This window comes from Capricornis sumatraensis, chromosome 7 (genome assembly GCF_032405125.1).
Source record: "Capricornis sumatraensis isolate serow.1 chromosome 7, serow.2, whole genome shotgun sequence".
Classification (NCBI taxonomy): Eukaryota; Metazoa; Chordata; class Mammalia; order Artiodactyla; family Bovidae; genus Capricornis; species Capricornis sumatraensis.
This window is the reverse complement of record NC_091075.1, coordinates 115,215,903-115,231,939: the sequence shown is the minus strand read 5'-3', so window position 1 is coordinate 115,231,939 and position 16,037 is coordinate 115,215,903. Positions and strand designations below refer to the sequence as shown.

Sequence of the window (16,037 nt, the reverse complement as noted above, 5' to 3'; positions counted from 1 at the left end):
AAAGAGACTCTAGACCACTGTTCCTGCATCAGGGCTGCCAAATGTGACACAGGACTTTAACCTCCTTGTACATGAGAAAAATTGCACTGCAGTGGGGCTCCTCACACAAACAGGCCACGGCAGTGCCCGGCCACATACCTGTCAAAGCGACTGGGTCCAGTGGCTGTGGGATGGCCACCATGCCTCCGGGCATTAGCTGCCACTGTGATTTTGGCCAGAGAAGCAGATAAGCTTACTCTAGGACAAAATATGAAAGTAAAGGTTCCCCATGTTGTTACTGCCCTGATGAACAGCCAGGGCCATAAGTGACTGACCAACTCTAGGATGATTCACTATAAAGGACAGCTCTGGGAAAACAAACAGGTACAACTCGAGACTGTGCGGACGCTGAACTCTGCCACCATTTTACCTGTGTAAGTGGGAACCCCCAACCATAACTAAAAGGAGGTCACAGATGAAATTCACTTGAGCAGGTCGGACCTGATGGACCTTCCCCTCCAGAACCCAGAACTGGAACTGCTCACTGACAAAAGCAGTTTCATCCAAGAAAGGCAGCACAAAGAAGGCTCTGCCGTAACAACTGCTGAGAAAGTGAAGGCTGAGGCCTTGCCCAAGGGTGGTCAGCACAACGGGCTGAGCTACGGGCATTCGCCCAGGTGCTAAGGCACACCAAAGGGAGACGAGTCAGCATCTATACTGATACAAGGTATGCCTTGGATATTCTACGTGTACATGAAGCCATTTATAAAGAAAGGGGACTATTGACAGCAGGGGAAAAGAGATTAAAAACAGAAAAGAAATCCTTTAGTTGTTAGACGCAGTCTGGAAGCCTTTCCAAATAGCAGTCATCCATTGTAAAGGCCGTCAGCGAGGAACTGATCCAATCAGCAAAGGAAAATTGGTCGGCTGACCAGGCAGCCAGGGAGGCAGCGACCCAACCAATCCCCAGAGTCAGCCCTGAGGCCACCTTTAAGGTCTTCTTGGCACCAGAATTGCCTCTGTCCCTGAGATATATGAAGAAAGAAGACCAATGGGCTCTAAATGATGGAGGAATAAAAGAAAAGGAGGGCTGGTGGAAGCTCCCAGACCAAAGACTCGTCCCCAGCAATCATGCCGTCCAGCTGGTAAAACAACATCACGAGACAACTCATCTAGGAAAAACTGTGCTGGAGAGCTTACTGAGCTGCTACTGTTTTATTTTTAAGCTCCCGATCCTGTGTGCCCAGATCAGTACTAGAGGTGTAACTTGTACACAAAACAACGCCAGCCAAGGACCAAGACCTAACCCAGAGGTGCAGACAGTTGGGACTCTGCCCTTCGAAGATCTAGAAGTGGGCTTCACTGAAGTCAAGCGGCATAGGGGCTATTAGTACTTACCTGTGGTAGTCTGCACCTACTAGGAATGGGCTGAAGCCTACCCCACACGCACTGGACAGACACAAGGAGTGTCCAAGGCCCTACTAAGAGGCATAATCCCGAGATACAGGCTGCCTCGCTCCATAGGGTCTGACGATGGGCCAGCTTTTGTGTCTGATAATGCAAACTTTATCCAGGACACTGGGAATCGAATGGAAGAAGGGTCCCACCACTTACAAGCCACAGAGCTCAGGGAAAGCTGAGCACATGAATCGGACCCTCAGGACTACATTAGCCAAACACTGTCAGGAGACTCAGTTATCTAGGGTCGACATGTCGCCGCTAGCCTTAGTCTGAGTCAGATGTATCTTGTGGTCCTCAGGCAATTCTCTCCTTGAGATCTCATATGGGAAAATGCCCCCAGTGATAGGAAAACTCAAGGGAAACCCCCAACAACCAGCTGACCTGGAGGTGTACTGACACGTCCAGGCTCTGGGAAAAGTCTTCCGCCATATAGCCCAAGAAAGCTTAGAAAGGACCCCCATTCCTTCGGGCAATTGGATTCGTCTCTATCAGCCCGAAGATGAGCTATGGGTTAAAGACTGGAAAAAGAACCACTTCCACAAGATGGGACAGGCCCTCCCACTGTCGTCCTGGCAACCCTTACTGCTCTTAAAGTTACAGACTTCATCCCTTGGATCCGGCACACCAGAGTCAAGCGGTGGCTTCCTGTGATGAGGACATCTGGAAAGCAGTTCAGGACTCTGAAAATCCCCTCAAGGTCGGTTCCAGATACAGCGGCCCTCACCCACCAAGGGCGCTGAGCTCTGCCCTAGCGCTTCAGAAGCTGGCTAGTCAACGCACACCAGAAGCTTGAGGACTGTTCCAGCCACACTCCGACAGCTGACTGGTCATCCCCCGGCGAAAGCTTGAGGGTCTGGCTATCAAAATATCAATGGATTTTCACTGTCAACCTTGGTCTTTATCCCTGATTGGAGTTACTGCTGTGCTCTTCACTCCAGGACTAGCTTCAGTCGCACTCCAAGACTGGGATTTGGGTCAGAAGCTGCCGTTGGCTGTCTGTTATCTCACTGAGTGGGAAGCCTCAGAGATCACGTCTCTTAGGATCAGTTCTCCCTACTAACTAAATCGCTCACAGTATAGCTGACCCCCTTCACGATAGGCTCAGTTGCTATAGCCATGACAACCCAAAGATGGGGAGAAAACCTTTTGCTAGTGTTCAGTTATCTGTTATGTGCAGGCTGCTTTGCAACCTTTTGCTGTCCCTTGCTGTAACAGATGGTGCCATTCCTTACCCATCATGCACCGGTCAACATTACAGTCAACCCTTGGAAAACTGCTTCCTTAATCATCAGCTTGAACAATGTATAGATAGCCAATCCTATAGGTTGGTCACCTACTGCCTTCTTAACCATGTGACGTATATCCAGAGGCCCGGGCACCAAAATGTTCTCCATTCATGTCCCCCATTGCTGCTACCTTCCCCCACCAGGTGGTCCAAGCCCCAGGGGTATCGTGATACCATGCCATTGCCATCATGCCCCCGTGCCTCCATTTACCCCCAAATACCACACAGACGTAATAAAAGAGAACAGGTGTGTCTGCAAATAAATGGAAAAACCTACTGGACAGCAACAATAATGCTGACAGACAAAATCACGGACCGACTTTGCCCTGAAAACTCAGGCTCTCAGTATGACTCAGGTTACAGAGTAAACTCCCCTTTAGACCCTCGTCTGTACCAGGTTCTCAGTGCAACCCATCGCCTTCTCAAAGACACCATCCTCCAGCTGGTCAGGGATTGCTGGCTTTGCTTATCCTAAGGAGTGCCACGGTACTTAGCTACACCAGTACCATTGACTAATGCAACAGCCATGGGACCTCCTATGTGTTCACCCTTACAAGGGCCAGTCTTAAGGACAACTGAGTTAACTCAAAAGGCTCCAGAACGCTTTACAAATAATGCAGGAACTGAACCTGTAGGCAATTTAGCCAGGGACCAATGTAATCAACCTTTAAAAGGTGAGTGGCCCACTCATCCTCCCACAAACACAATATGGTGCTGCCCCCATCAAGGCCTTTTCTTTGTGGGACAGATGCTTGCTTATGCCTACCAGTCAATTGGATGGGTATCTGCATCTTAGCTTTCCTCACTCCACCGATGAATATTGCCCCTAACAGCCAGACTTCCACCTTACCTCTGGCAGCAAAGACATGGTCAAAAAGAGCCATCCAGTCTATACCTCTACTAGCTGGTCTGGCAATTACTCCTGGGATAGGTACGGGAGTAGGAGGAATTGTTTCATCAACCACCTCCTACCATACACTATGCAAGGACTTCACAGACAACATTGAGAGAGCAGCCAAATCTTTAGTGGCTTTACAGGACCAAACAGATTCTCTGGCTAAGGTAGCTTTACAGAATAGGAGAGGACTAGATTTACTGACAGCTGAAAAGGGAGGACTCTGCCTCTTCTTGAACAAAGACTGCCGCTTTTATGTAAACCGATCAGGAATAGTCAGGGACACGGCCTAATATCTAAGGGAATGAATGATGAAAAAGAGAGAGGAACGAGCGAATTTCTTGGGTCATTGGAACCATATATGGGGCTGGACATCATGGCTTCTCCCTTAAACCCGTCCTCTTTTCACGTTCTCTGTGGCACTCTTGTTTGGCCCTCGTATTCTCAGTGCTGTTACCCAGTTCATAAACTCTAGAATTGAGTCCATAAAGTTACAAATGGTAATAGCTCAATATACCCCTTAAACAAAGGGAGCTTTGAATATCCTACCAAAACACGAGATGATGCTTTCTACAATGAATGACAGAAGCATCACGAGGTGGGGGAATGCAGAGGATAAGTTCAAGTTTTACTTAACCTCCTGCTCCTTCTGCCTCTGTAACTCAGCTTGCTCCTTGCAAAGTCTGGATCATGCAGGTCACATAGTCTCAGAAAGTGGGGACTCACAATACTAGGAACTGGAGCTTATCTCACTCACTCTTGTCCTGCTCTTTGCAATCTCCCAGCCCCTGCAAACCCACAGAGTCATTCCTGTCCATGTTTAAAAACTCTGTAACCCCTTTGTTTGGGGATCACAGCTTAGAGTGCTAACTCCTCCAGGCCTGCCAGCATAGTAAACCTGACTTCTCCAACTCTCTGAATGTGGTGCTTGGTTTCTCAAGTACTGGCTTCTGCAACAAAGCTCAGAGAGGGAAACTCAGTAGCCTGAGGTCACAGAACTGAGCTGAGATTTGAGCCCAGCCTTGGATTGTTGGACATCAGTGCTACTCCACTTTGCCCTTTCCCCTCTGGGTCAATCTGGCTCTGAATCTTATTGAACCACAAGCTGAACCCTGGCAGGCCATGGTCCTAGCCTTGGGGCAGCTTCAACATGTACAAGTCTTGTGACCAAGGCGACCTCAGTATTCTCATCTGTAGAGTGGACCTGTAGTGACCAGGGACAAGGAGGTGTGCTGACCTAGGGAGGGAGAAGCACACAGCCCAGCAGGGTCCAATCCTGACCTGTCTCTGGGAGGCATTGCATTACCTCGGAGACTGCCCAGCGGAGCTGCTGGAGCTGCTGCAGGCCCCAGGCCGGGTCCAGGAACCGGTGGGGAGCCAACAGCACGTAGCGTGTGAACATGGACTCCCCGGCGTACAGCAGAGCGCTGGCTCTCCTCGCCAGCCCCTTGAGACCACTTCGGGAGGCGTAGAATCCGGTCCAGGCGTGAAATATTTCTAGAAGCAAAAGGTCAGTAGTGGGTGTGAGGTCCTGCCCACGGAGGCCCCTGAGCCTCATCTGGGAAATGCTGAGGAAGATGAGGTCAGAGACAGATCTGCCTGGGTCCCCAGGGACACAGCCTAGGTCAGAGGAGTGATCTCAGGGCTCCTGTTCCAGCCAGGTCAGCAATGGTACAAGATCCCTGGATGGCTGCGCAGCTGGCAGGGTCAGGCTGGGCTGAGGTCCGGGCGCTGAAGCACAGTGATGACAAGAATTCAGTGTGCACCTGAACACTTGGTACGGCCTGTGGGGAAAGGCCCTGAGCACCTCAGGGGAGGAGGGAGAGGGATGAAGGTGAGGACTGAGGGACCCAGAGGGGAAGAGCTGGAGTACTGGCAGCCCCTGTGTGCCTCTGGAGAAAAAGTGGGTCCTGGAAGGCATGCATTTCAGCAGTTCTCTCTGGATGCTCAACAGGGAAGGATGGCCGCAGGGTGGGATCTGGGAGAGCCCTGGAGCCTCTGTCCTGACCCTGGACTAAGAGTGTGAGGCTGGTGGAAGGGGAGAGAGTCTGAGCACCTTGGGGCTGGGATGTGTCTAAGCAGGTGGTTCAGGGCTCCTGACTGTTCCCTCCTCCCGCCTCCTCCCCAGCCTGGGTTCTGCCTCCATTCTCTGTTCTTCCCTCAGAGAACCTTGGCTAGACAAGGAAGGGAAGCCAGGAGGACTGAGGAAAGGCTACAGCCGGAGGGGCCGGACACAGGAGCCCTCCGCAGCTCCTCCCGGAAGCTGAGCACACAGGTCAGGCACCGGCTCACCACAGCCTCAGCTCTAAGCAGGGACCCAACTAGACCAAGCTACCAAGATAATCCTGCACTCAGATCAGGACCAAGTCTCCTCCTTTAAAGTTAGTCTCTGACTAAATGGTGCCTTTCTAGAGGAAGGCTAGGTGGCCACACCCACCTTGCTTTTCACTGGACCTTTCAGCATACCTTCCCACCCAGACACAGACACTCCTTCCTGCCTCCTGGTAACCACTCCTCCCACCTCAAGTGTGACCACGCCCACACAGCAGTGTCTCACCCACCTCAGTTGGAACCCCACCCACATTCTTGTAGCCCCTCTCACCTAGTCCAGGAGCCAGCCCTCCCCTAGTCTGATGAGGTCCTAAGGGAAGTGTCCTGAGAGGTATGTAGCTCCCCTTTCTCACCACTCAGGCAGAAGATCAAGGCCAGAGAGGCACTGCAAATCCAGGTCTGGGGCAGTCAGGGTGGCACCCAGCCCAGAACCAGCCCTGCAGCTGGAGGCCCATCCTGCTGTCTCTTCGGAAGGGAAGGAAATGAGAAGGTTGTATTTGAACTGCCATGTGAGCGTCCCTCCAGTCCTCTGAAAACCCATGTTATGGATGATAAAACCAAGCCTCAGACGTCACTTACCCAAAGCCACCCAAGCCGGTGGGGGCAGGAGCTGCGAGCTCAACCCAGGTGAGCATCTGAGTCACCGCCTGGGGCCAGCCCTGCTGAGACACTGTGCCTGCTGAATGGTGAGGGTGGGCAGGGGACAGGCCCTGGAGAGGCGCAGCTCAGGCACCCTGGTCCCCTGGAGGATGTTCGGCCAGTGGATGCTGCTGTGAGCCTGGGTCTCGTAACTGTCCATGGAGAGAGACACTTCACCTCTCCCTTCTAAAATGACCTGTCCTGCTGAGTAATCCCACCGTGGACCTACGGCTGGGCAAACCTGGCTGGGAGGTAGGGCCTGCTCAGGGTCCCTGGGCTGCCCTGGTTCATGGGGTCCCCCCATGCTGATACCCCTCAGCTCCTCTTTTTTTTGGAAAAGGGGAGCAGGACAACAAGGATTCTTCAAGGTTTTCAGGCATTCTTTGCAGTAAGGGTTTCAGATGTTCAATAATTTCACCAACATCTTCCCCCGCAGATGCCCTGAGCAAGGGCTGGACTGGGCTGTGGAGGGCATTTCTGTCTCCCCAGCTGTCAGTGGGAGGCTGTGTGTGCATAATTCCTGTCTGGCTTACAGATAGAGGAGCTGGACCTTCTAGAGGGTCTGCTTGGAGGTGGGTGGGGCTGGACAGGGAAGAGGCACTGATGCTGGGCTTCCTTCAGGGCATCAGGCCCCGGGCTAGCTTCCTCAGCATGGAGTGCCCACAGCATGTCCAGGATGGCACCTGGCCTCCCAGGATGGAGATGCTGCTGTCAGTGTTAACAGCTGCATCTGCTGAGCTCTGGCTCTGGCCCAGGCACTAGGCTAAGGGCTCTCCTCATCTCACTTCATTCTCACACTGGATGCGCTAACCAAGATGAACGTCCCCGCTTTCCTGACACAGAACGGTTCCACGGTGCACACAACCCACCACAAGGCTCAGCCCACGACCTTTCACCCTGAGCCTTGCCGGCCACAGCCAAACCCGTCCTGGCCTCCAGGACACAGGTTTGTGTGAGACAAAGTCCCCCAATAATGCCTCTGTGGCAATAGGTGAAAAGCAGGGCCCTGAGGGGAAGAGGAGACAGCCGATCGAGACTTAAGGTCAGGAAAGGCTTCCTGGAGGAGGTGACATGCATGCATGCATGCTCAGTCGTGTCCGATGCTGCGGCTCCATGGACTGTAGCCCACCAGGCTCCTCTGTCCATGGGATTTCCCAGGCAAGAATCCTGGAGTGGGTTGCCATTTCCTCCTCCAGGGGATCTTCCCTACCCAGGGGTCCAACCTGCATCTCCTGCGTCTCCTGCATTGGCAGGTGGATTCTTTACCACAAGCACCACGTGGGGATCAGAGGAGGCGACACTACAGGACAATTGGGACTTTGCAGGAAGAGGAGGTGGGCACAGGCCAGTCCTCTGGCAGCACTGCAATAAAAGGCAGAGACGGGACCTGCTGCGTGTGGACAGCGTGAGAGGCTCCGGGAGCTAGGAAGTGGGCAGAGTGTGGAGGGCGTCAGGCAGGAGGGTCAGGGCCTGTACCTCCCCCAGGGCCCCTAGCAGGCTCCAAGCAGAGGCCTGAGCAGGCACTGAGTTTGGGGGCCCCTTTCCTCCCTGGCACCAAATCCCTCCCTGATCCCCCACCAGAGGCTCCTACCTGAGGAATAAGGCAGGAAGTCTTGGTGGTCTCGGACCTTCCAGGAGAGCTGGTGAGCGTGCACAGCCTGGAAGTAGTTGCCCAGCGTAGCGTACTGCACCGAGATGCCGTGCTGGTATGTGAACTTGTTGACCTCCTCCATTACACGGTCCATGTTGGTGAATTGCAGTGAGGCGTTGAAGAACTGCCTGTCACATCCCTGCAGGCCCGGGGACAGAAGCAACGCCCTTCTGGGTGCAGAGCCCAGCCTGCACGGGGAGAGCCCCTCCTATCCCCATGACCACCTGCACTCCCCGCAGTGGGCATGGATCCCAGGCCCTGTGCTGGGTGTGTCTGCCTCTCTGCCATGTTGAGGGTGTTTCCCCAGCACTGGTTTGTCTTACAGCTTCAGCTTTGTACCCTTTCTCAACATTCCCCAATTCTGCACACTCTCCAGGGCCACCTTTGGCTGCTGAAATCTGATCTCTTTCTCTGTGAGACTGGTTTTGTAAAATTCCACATAAGTGTGATGATTTAGGTTTTGGTTTTCTGTGTCTGACAGATTCCATTTCCTGACAATTTCTTAAATCCCAGCACTGCTATTAGTTATCAATAAGCTTGATTATGATAAGATACTAAACAAGAATAAAAAGCAGAATGGCTTGCTTGAATTTACTGACCTTAATCCCATCCTCAGAAAGATGTCAAAGTAGAAAAACTGATAAATTCCTGGAAATATATAACCTGCCCAGTCTGAATTATGTGTAAATAGAAAGCCTGAACAAATGGATACTAGAACCAAACTGAGCCAGGATCCAAATACTTCTCAAGAAAGCAAAGATCAACATTCAGTGCCGAGGTCTATCGAATGTTGAAGAATTTATACAAATCCTTATTCAGTCAGTTCAATCACTCGCTTGTGTCCAACTTTTTCAGACCCCCCATGGACTGCACCACACTAGGCTTCCTTGCCCATCACCAACTCCCAGAGCTTACTCAAACTCATGGCATTGAGTTGGTGATGCCATTCAACCATCTCCTCCTCTGTCATCCCCTTCTCCTGCCTTCAAATTTTCCCAGCATAAAGGTCTTTCCCAATGAGTCAGGTCTTTGCATCAGGAGGCCAAAGTGTTGGAGCTTTAGCTTCAGAAAAGCCCTTCCAATGAACATTCAGGACTGATTTCCTTTACTATTGACTGGTTGGATCTCCTTGTAGTCCAAGGGAATCTCAAAAGTTGTCTCCAACACCACAGTTCAAAAGCATCAATTCTTTGGTGCCCAGCCTTCTTTATGGTACAACTCTCATATCCATACATGACTACTGGAAAAACCATAGCTTTGACTAGATGAACCTTTGTTGGCAAAGGAATGTCTCAGCTTTTAAATATGCTTTCTAAGTTGGTGATAACTTTTCTTCCAAGAATCAAGCATCTTTTATTTTCATGGCTGCGGTCACCATCTGCAGTGATTTTGGAGCCCAATAAAGTAAAGTCCTTCAGTGTTTCCATTGTTTCCCATCTCTTTGCCATGAAGTGATGGGAACCAGATGCCATGATCTTAGTGTTTTGAATGTTGAGTTTTAAGCCAGGTTTTTCATTCTCCTCTTTCAGTTTCCTCAAGAAGCTCCTCAATTCCTCTTCACTTCTTCCATAAGAGTGGTGCCATCTGCATATCTGAAGTTACTGATATTTCTCCAAGCAATCTTGATTCCAGCTTGTGCTTCATCCAGTCTGGCATTCTGCATGACGTACTTTTCATATAAGTTAAATGAGCAGGGTGACAATATACAGCCTTGATTTACTCCTTTCCCAATTTGGAACAAGTCCATTGTTCCATGTCCGGTTCTAACTGTTGCTTTTGATCTGCATACAAATTTCTCAGGAGGCAGGTAAGCTGGTCTGGTATTGCCATCAAGGATTCGGGAATATAAATCCTTGTTGGTCTCTTTTACAAACTAGAAGGGGACTGAAAGGTTTCAATATAATTTTACAATGCCAAGATTACCCTGACACCAAGCCAGGCAAAGAAGCCTCAAGAAAAGAAAATTATAGCTGAATATATCCTAGGAACATAGATGCAAAAATCCTCAACATATAATAACAAACAAAATCAACAGTATTGAAGATGATATTGCGTCATCATAAAGCAGAATGCAAGGAATTTATTCCAGGAATGTAAGGATCGATCAACATCCTTCAATCAATCAGTGAGAAAATGTGAGATAAAAATTATATGATCATCTCAACAGATGCAGAAAAGGCATAAGACAAAATTCAAATTCCATTTGTGATAAAAACTCTCCTCAAAGTGGGTGTGGATGAAAATTACCTCAACATAGTAGAGGCCTTATGTGACAAACTGACAGCTAACACCAACTCAAGGAAGAAAAGGTAAAACTATTCCCGGGAGATCAGGAAAAAGACAAGGATGATCCCACTCACCACTTATTTAATGTGGTATTATAAATCAGAGCTGCAGCAATTAGTAATGAAAAAGCATGGAAATCAGAACAGAAGAAATAAAATTCTCACTAATGGCTGCTGTAATGATGTCATAAAAATAGTGACTATAGAAAACCCTAGAGACAAATCTAAAAATTTTTTTAAATATAAATTTATTTATTTTAATTGGAGGCTAATTACGTTACAATATTGTATTGGTTTTGCCATACACTGACAAGAATCTACCACGGGTGTACATGTGTTCCCCATCCTGAACCCCCCTCCCACCTCCCTCCCCATCCCATCCCTCTGGGTCATCCCAGTGCACCAGCCCCCAGCACCCTGTATCATGCATCGAACCTGGACTGGCAATCCATTTCACATATGATAATATATATGTTTTAATCCATTCTCCCAAACCATCCCACCCTTGCCCTCTCCCTCAGAGTCCAAAAGACTGTTCTATACATCTGTGTCTCTTTGCTGTCTTGCATACAGGATCATCATTACCATATTTCTAAATTCAATATATATGTTTTAGTATACTGTATAGGTGTTTTTCTTTCTGGCTTACTTCACTCTGTATAATAGGCTCCAGTTTCATCCACCTCATTAGAACTGATTCAAATGTGTTCTTTTTAATAGCTGAGTAATAGTGCATTGTATATATGTACCACAGCTTTCTTATCCATTCGTCTGCCAGTGGACACCTAGGTTGCTTCCATGTCCTGGCTATTGTAAACAGTGCTGTGATGAACACGGGGGTACACGTGTCTCTTTCAGTTCTGGTTTCCTCGGTGTGTATGCCCAGCAGTGGGATTGCTGGGTCGTATGGCAGTTCTATTTCCAGTTTTTTTTAAGGAATCTCCACACTGTTCTCCATAGTGGCTGCACTAATCTTAAGTGAATAACAGCAGTAAAGTTGCAGGATAGAATATAAACAGACACAGTCACCTGCTGACTAGTGTTTCCACATACTAACAACAAACCATCAGAAAGAGAAGTGAAGGAAGCAATCCTCTTGATAGTTCCATCAGAAAGGTAAAATGCCTAAGAATACGTTTCACGGAGATGGTGACAGCCCTACACACTGAAAACTAGACGACGCCGTGATGATCAAAATGGAGGAAGACACGAGTTAAGTGGGAAAATATTCTGAGCTCATGACTGCAAGAGGAGGGCTGCGTTTTCCAAAGCAATTTACAGATTCAAGGCAAAACCTTTTAAAATTCCAATGACGTTTTTCACAAAAACAGAACAACCAATCCTAAAATTTATGGGAACCACAAAGACCATGAGTGGTCAGAGCAATCTTTAGTAAGAAAAACAAAACCAGAAGCATCGTACACCCTGATTTCATACTTCATTGCCAAGTCATAGCAATCTAAACAGTCTGGTACCGACAATAAAAGATACAGATAGATCAATGGGATAGAATAGAGAGCTCAGAAATAAAGCTGTGTGTATATGGTAATCACATTAAAGCAAAAGGGCAAGAATATAAACTGGGGAAAGGACATCTTCTACCGGAAATGGTCTTATGAAAACTGAACATCCTCAGGTGTAGAATGAGGTTGGACTGCTGCCGGTCCTGTACTCAAACAGTTAAGTCAAGCTAATTAAAGACTTGATTGTAACTCCTGGAACTACGAGGGCTTCCAGAAGAAAACATACACTGTAAATTCCTCCTCATCAATCTTGATGATGAGTTTTTGGATTTGACATCACATGGAAAGAGAACACAGAGAATAATAAACAAGTAAGACTGCATCAAACTAAAAGCTTCTGCACAGCGAAGAAACTTCATAAATAAAGACAGCCTATGAAATGAAACAGTTGCAAGTCATAAATCTGAAACGGTATAATACACAAAGTATATAAGAACACATATAGATCAGTGCTGGGAAAACTGGTCAACCACTTGTAAAAGAATGAAACTAGAACACTTTCTAACACCATACGCAAAAATAAACTCAAAATGGATTAAAGATCTAAACGTAAGACCAGAAACTATAAAACTCCTAGAGGAGAACATAGGCAAAACATTCTCCTACATAAATCACAGCAGGATCCTCTATGACCCACCTCCCAGAATACTGGAAATAAAAGCAAAAATAAACAAATGGGATCTAATTAAAATTAAAGGCTTCTACACAACAAAGGAAAATATAAGCAAGGTGAAAAGACAGCCTTCAGAATGGGAGAAAATAGTAGCAAATGAAGCAACTGACAAAGAACTAATCTCAAAAATATACAAGCAACTCCTGCAGCTCAATTCCAGAAAAATAAACGACCCAATCAAAAAATGGGCCAAAGAACTAAATAGACATTTCTCCAAAGAAGACATACAGATGGCTAACAAACACATGAAAAGATGCTCAACATCACTCATTATCAGAGAAATGCAAATCAAAACCACAATGAGGTACCATTTCATGCCAGTCAGAATCTGTGATTCAAAAGCCTACAAGCAATAAATGCTGGAGAGGGTGTGGAGAAAAGGGAACCCTCTTACACTGTTGGTGGGAATGCAAACTAGTACAGCCACTATGGAGAACAGTGTGGAGATTCCTTAAAAAACTGGAAATAGAACTGCCTTATGACCCCACAATCCCACTGCTGGGCATACACACTGAGGAAACCCGAATTGAAAGAGACACGTGTACCCCAATGTTCATCGCAGCACTGTTTACAATAGCCAGGACATGAAGCAACCTAGATGTCCATCAGCAGACGAATGGATAAGAAAGCTGTGGTACATATACACAATGGAGTATCACTCAGCCATTAAAAAGAATACATTTGAATCAGTTCTAATGAGGTGGATGAAACTGGAGCCTATTATACAGAGTGAAGTAAGCCAGAAAGAAAAACACCAATACAGTATACTAACACATATATATGGAATTTAGAAAGATGGTAATGATAACCCTGTATGCAAGACAGCAAAAGAGACACAGATGTATAGAACAGTCTTTTGGACTCTGAGGGAGAGGGCGAGGGTGGGATGGTTTGGGAGAATGGCACTAAAACATGTATAATATCACATAAGAAACGAATCGCCAGTCTAGGTTCGATGCAGGATACAGGATGCTCGGGGCTGGTGCACTGGGATGGCCCAGAGGGATGGTACGGGGAGAGAGGAGCGAGGGGGGTTCAGGATGGGGAACACGTGTACACCTCTGGCGGATTCATGTTGATGTATGGCAAAACCAATACAGTATTGTAAAGTAAAATAAAAAATAAATAAATAAAAGACCAAAATAATAAGTTTGGTCTTTTCAAAGACTTCCATTAAAAAAAAAAAAAAAAGATTAGTAGTAATAATGAAAACAATCCAGGTAAAAAAATAGGCAGAGGTCCTGAATAGATATTTGTCCAAGGAGACATGAAGATGCCAACAGACACAGGAAAAGATGCTGAGCAAATCAAAACCACACAGAGGTACCACCTCACACCTATTAGAATGGCTATTGTCTAAGTGAAAAGAAACAACCAATGTGCATCAGGATAAGGAGAAATTTAAGCATTCATGCACTGTTGATTTAAAAGTAAATTGTTTCAGCAGTTATGGAAACCAGTGTGGAGGTTCCTTGAAAAACTAATGGTAGAGCTACCACGTGATTCAGTTGTTATGCCCAGTGTCCGAGTCCCCAAAACTGAGAGAATAAGACATCCACAGTGTAAGAAACGCCGCGGGAAGAAGGAACCACCCCTATGGACCGTTGAACAGGGCCTTTTATTGGGCGGTCGCTCTCGGGCAGAACTCCCGGGGGCGGGTAAGCAGGGAAGCGAGGGGGGGTCTGCGAAGCAAAGGGAGTCTGCGGGGTAAAGGGAGTCTGTGGAGTCTGCGAGGTGTGAGGGGTGGGGAAGGGGTTTTATAGCCCGGGCCGGGGCTCCCATATAAGGAAGAAAACGCGGGCTCAGGGGTGATTGGTGTTCAAGGGCTCCGTGTCGGTTCCTGATTGGACGGCGAGGGCTTCGTGTCGGCTCCTGATTGGTCGGCTTGGTTGCTGGCCCATCTCCGGGGTGTGTCTGCAGCGCCCTCTGCCGGGGCATGTCCCGACATGCCTGGGCATGCCTCAGCACTCCTGACCTTTCCCTGACCTTTCGTCCTGACCTCGCCCTGACCTTTCACACAGCAATGCAAAAGCATAAAGGGGTTTATTGCTAGCTCGACCTAGGGCTCAAGTCTCATCCAGCACAGTGGAGTCTTGACGAGCGCCCCGAGCTCTGAATCACATCTACTTTTATACAGACGGTTCTTTGTTCCTGTAACAGCATAGCTGATTGGTTAAACCATACACGCGCGCGGGACTTTTAAACCTCGCATCCCTATCCGGATTGGCTCAGGTCTGGTGCGGGCGGGGGGCTACGGGGATTTTTTCTGTTTGATCGAGCTACACTGCCTGCGGGAGTTCCCAGTGCCTCAGCTTTCCTAGAGACTAAACCTCAGGCCTAGCCTGCCCCTTAGAGCCTGTCCTGGCTTCAGTTTGGTCCTAACATTCCCCTCTGTCTTCAGCTACATAGAGGAATCTTCCTCTTTATTTTGGGGCAGAGCCTGATACTGTTGCCTCAGTACCATCAGTTGGACCATACTGACGCGGTCTTTTACAAAGGCAACAAGCTTAGTTATTATGCATGGACCAAAAGTAAGTATTAATAGTAGCACTATTAGAGGGCCCACCAGAGTGGAAATTAGCGTTGTTAACCACAGGGACTCTTGGAACCAGGACTCAAATCAATTTTGAGAAATTTTTCTTTTCTTTTCTTTTTTTTTTTTTTCTGATTTAGCCCTGCTCTTATCTTGGCCAGGGACTCCCTGATTACCCCTGAGTGATTCACATAAAAACAACGTTCTTCCCCTAACACAGCACATAGGCCCCCTGAGAGACTTCATACTCAAGATACTTTTTGGGAATCGGGGCGGAGGTCTCTTTTTTCTGTAACTTCTTCCTGCTGTGCATGGGCGTAGGCCTGCCTAGCAGAGCAGAAGTCTCTCTACCTGATCTAAGTTGGGGTTTTCCACATCTGAAACCAGCTCCTACCCTTGTAGTTGCAGCAATTTAGTTGGCCCCTCTCAGAGATTGAAATAGACAAGGGCCAAACAAGAGACCTAACAGGATGGTCATCTCTGGTCCCCGGAAACAGAAGGCAACATTTGGGGTGAGGGTTGCAGGGTTTGTGACCCCTTCTGATTGGTTGGTGGTGAGGCAACAGAGCAGTGCTCCAAGAATCTTGTGTTTAGTCTGAAGTCACCATCTTCCACCTGGGTCGGGGCTCAAAGACATTGTTATGCATATTTCTTTGAGTAGGATCCAGGACTCTGTCTGGAGGCTGTACCAACCTTTGATTGTTTCTGTTTTTGTATCCCCTCCCTTCCCTGATTAGCAATTGTTTTAATCCAAGCTTTGAAATTCAGGGAAGGCCAAGGAG

The 16,037-nt window shown here is 48.0% G+C and overlaps 1 protein-coding gene across 1 annotated transcript in view; it reads right to left on the bottom strand.

The window, feature by feature from the left end:
• Positions 1–16,037, bottom strand: part of LOC138082026 (epididymis-specific alpha-mannosidase-like) — a 60,413-nt gene that overhangs the window by 22,959 nt on the left and 21,417 nt on the right. The window contains 2 exon segments of the mRNA XM_068975238.1: positions 4,927–5,117; positions 8,182–8,380. Of these exon segments, the coding sequence (XP_068831339.1) occupies positions 4,927–5,117; positions 8,182–8,380 (390 nt within the window).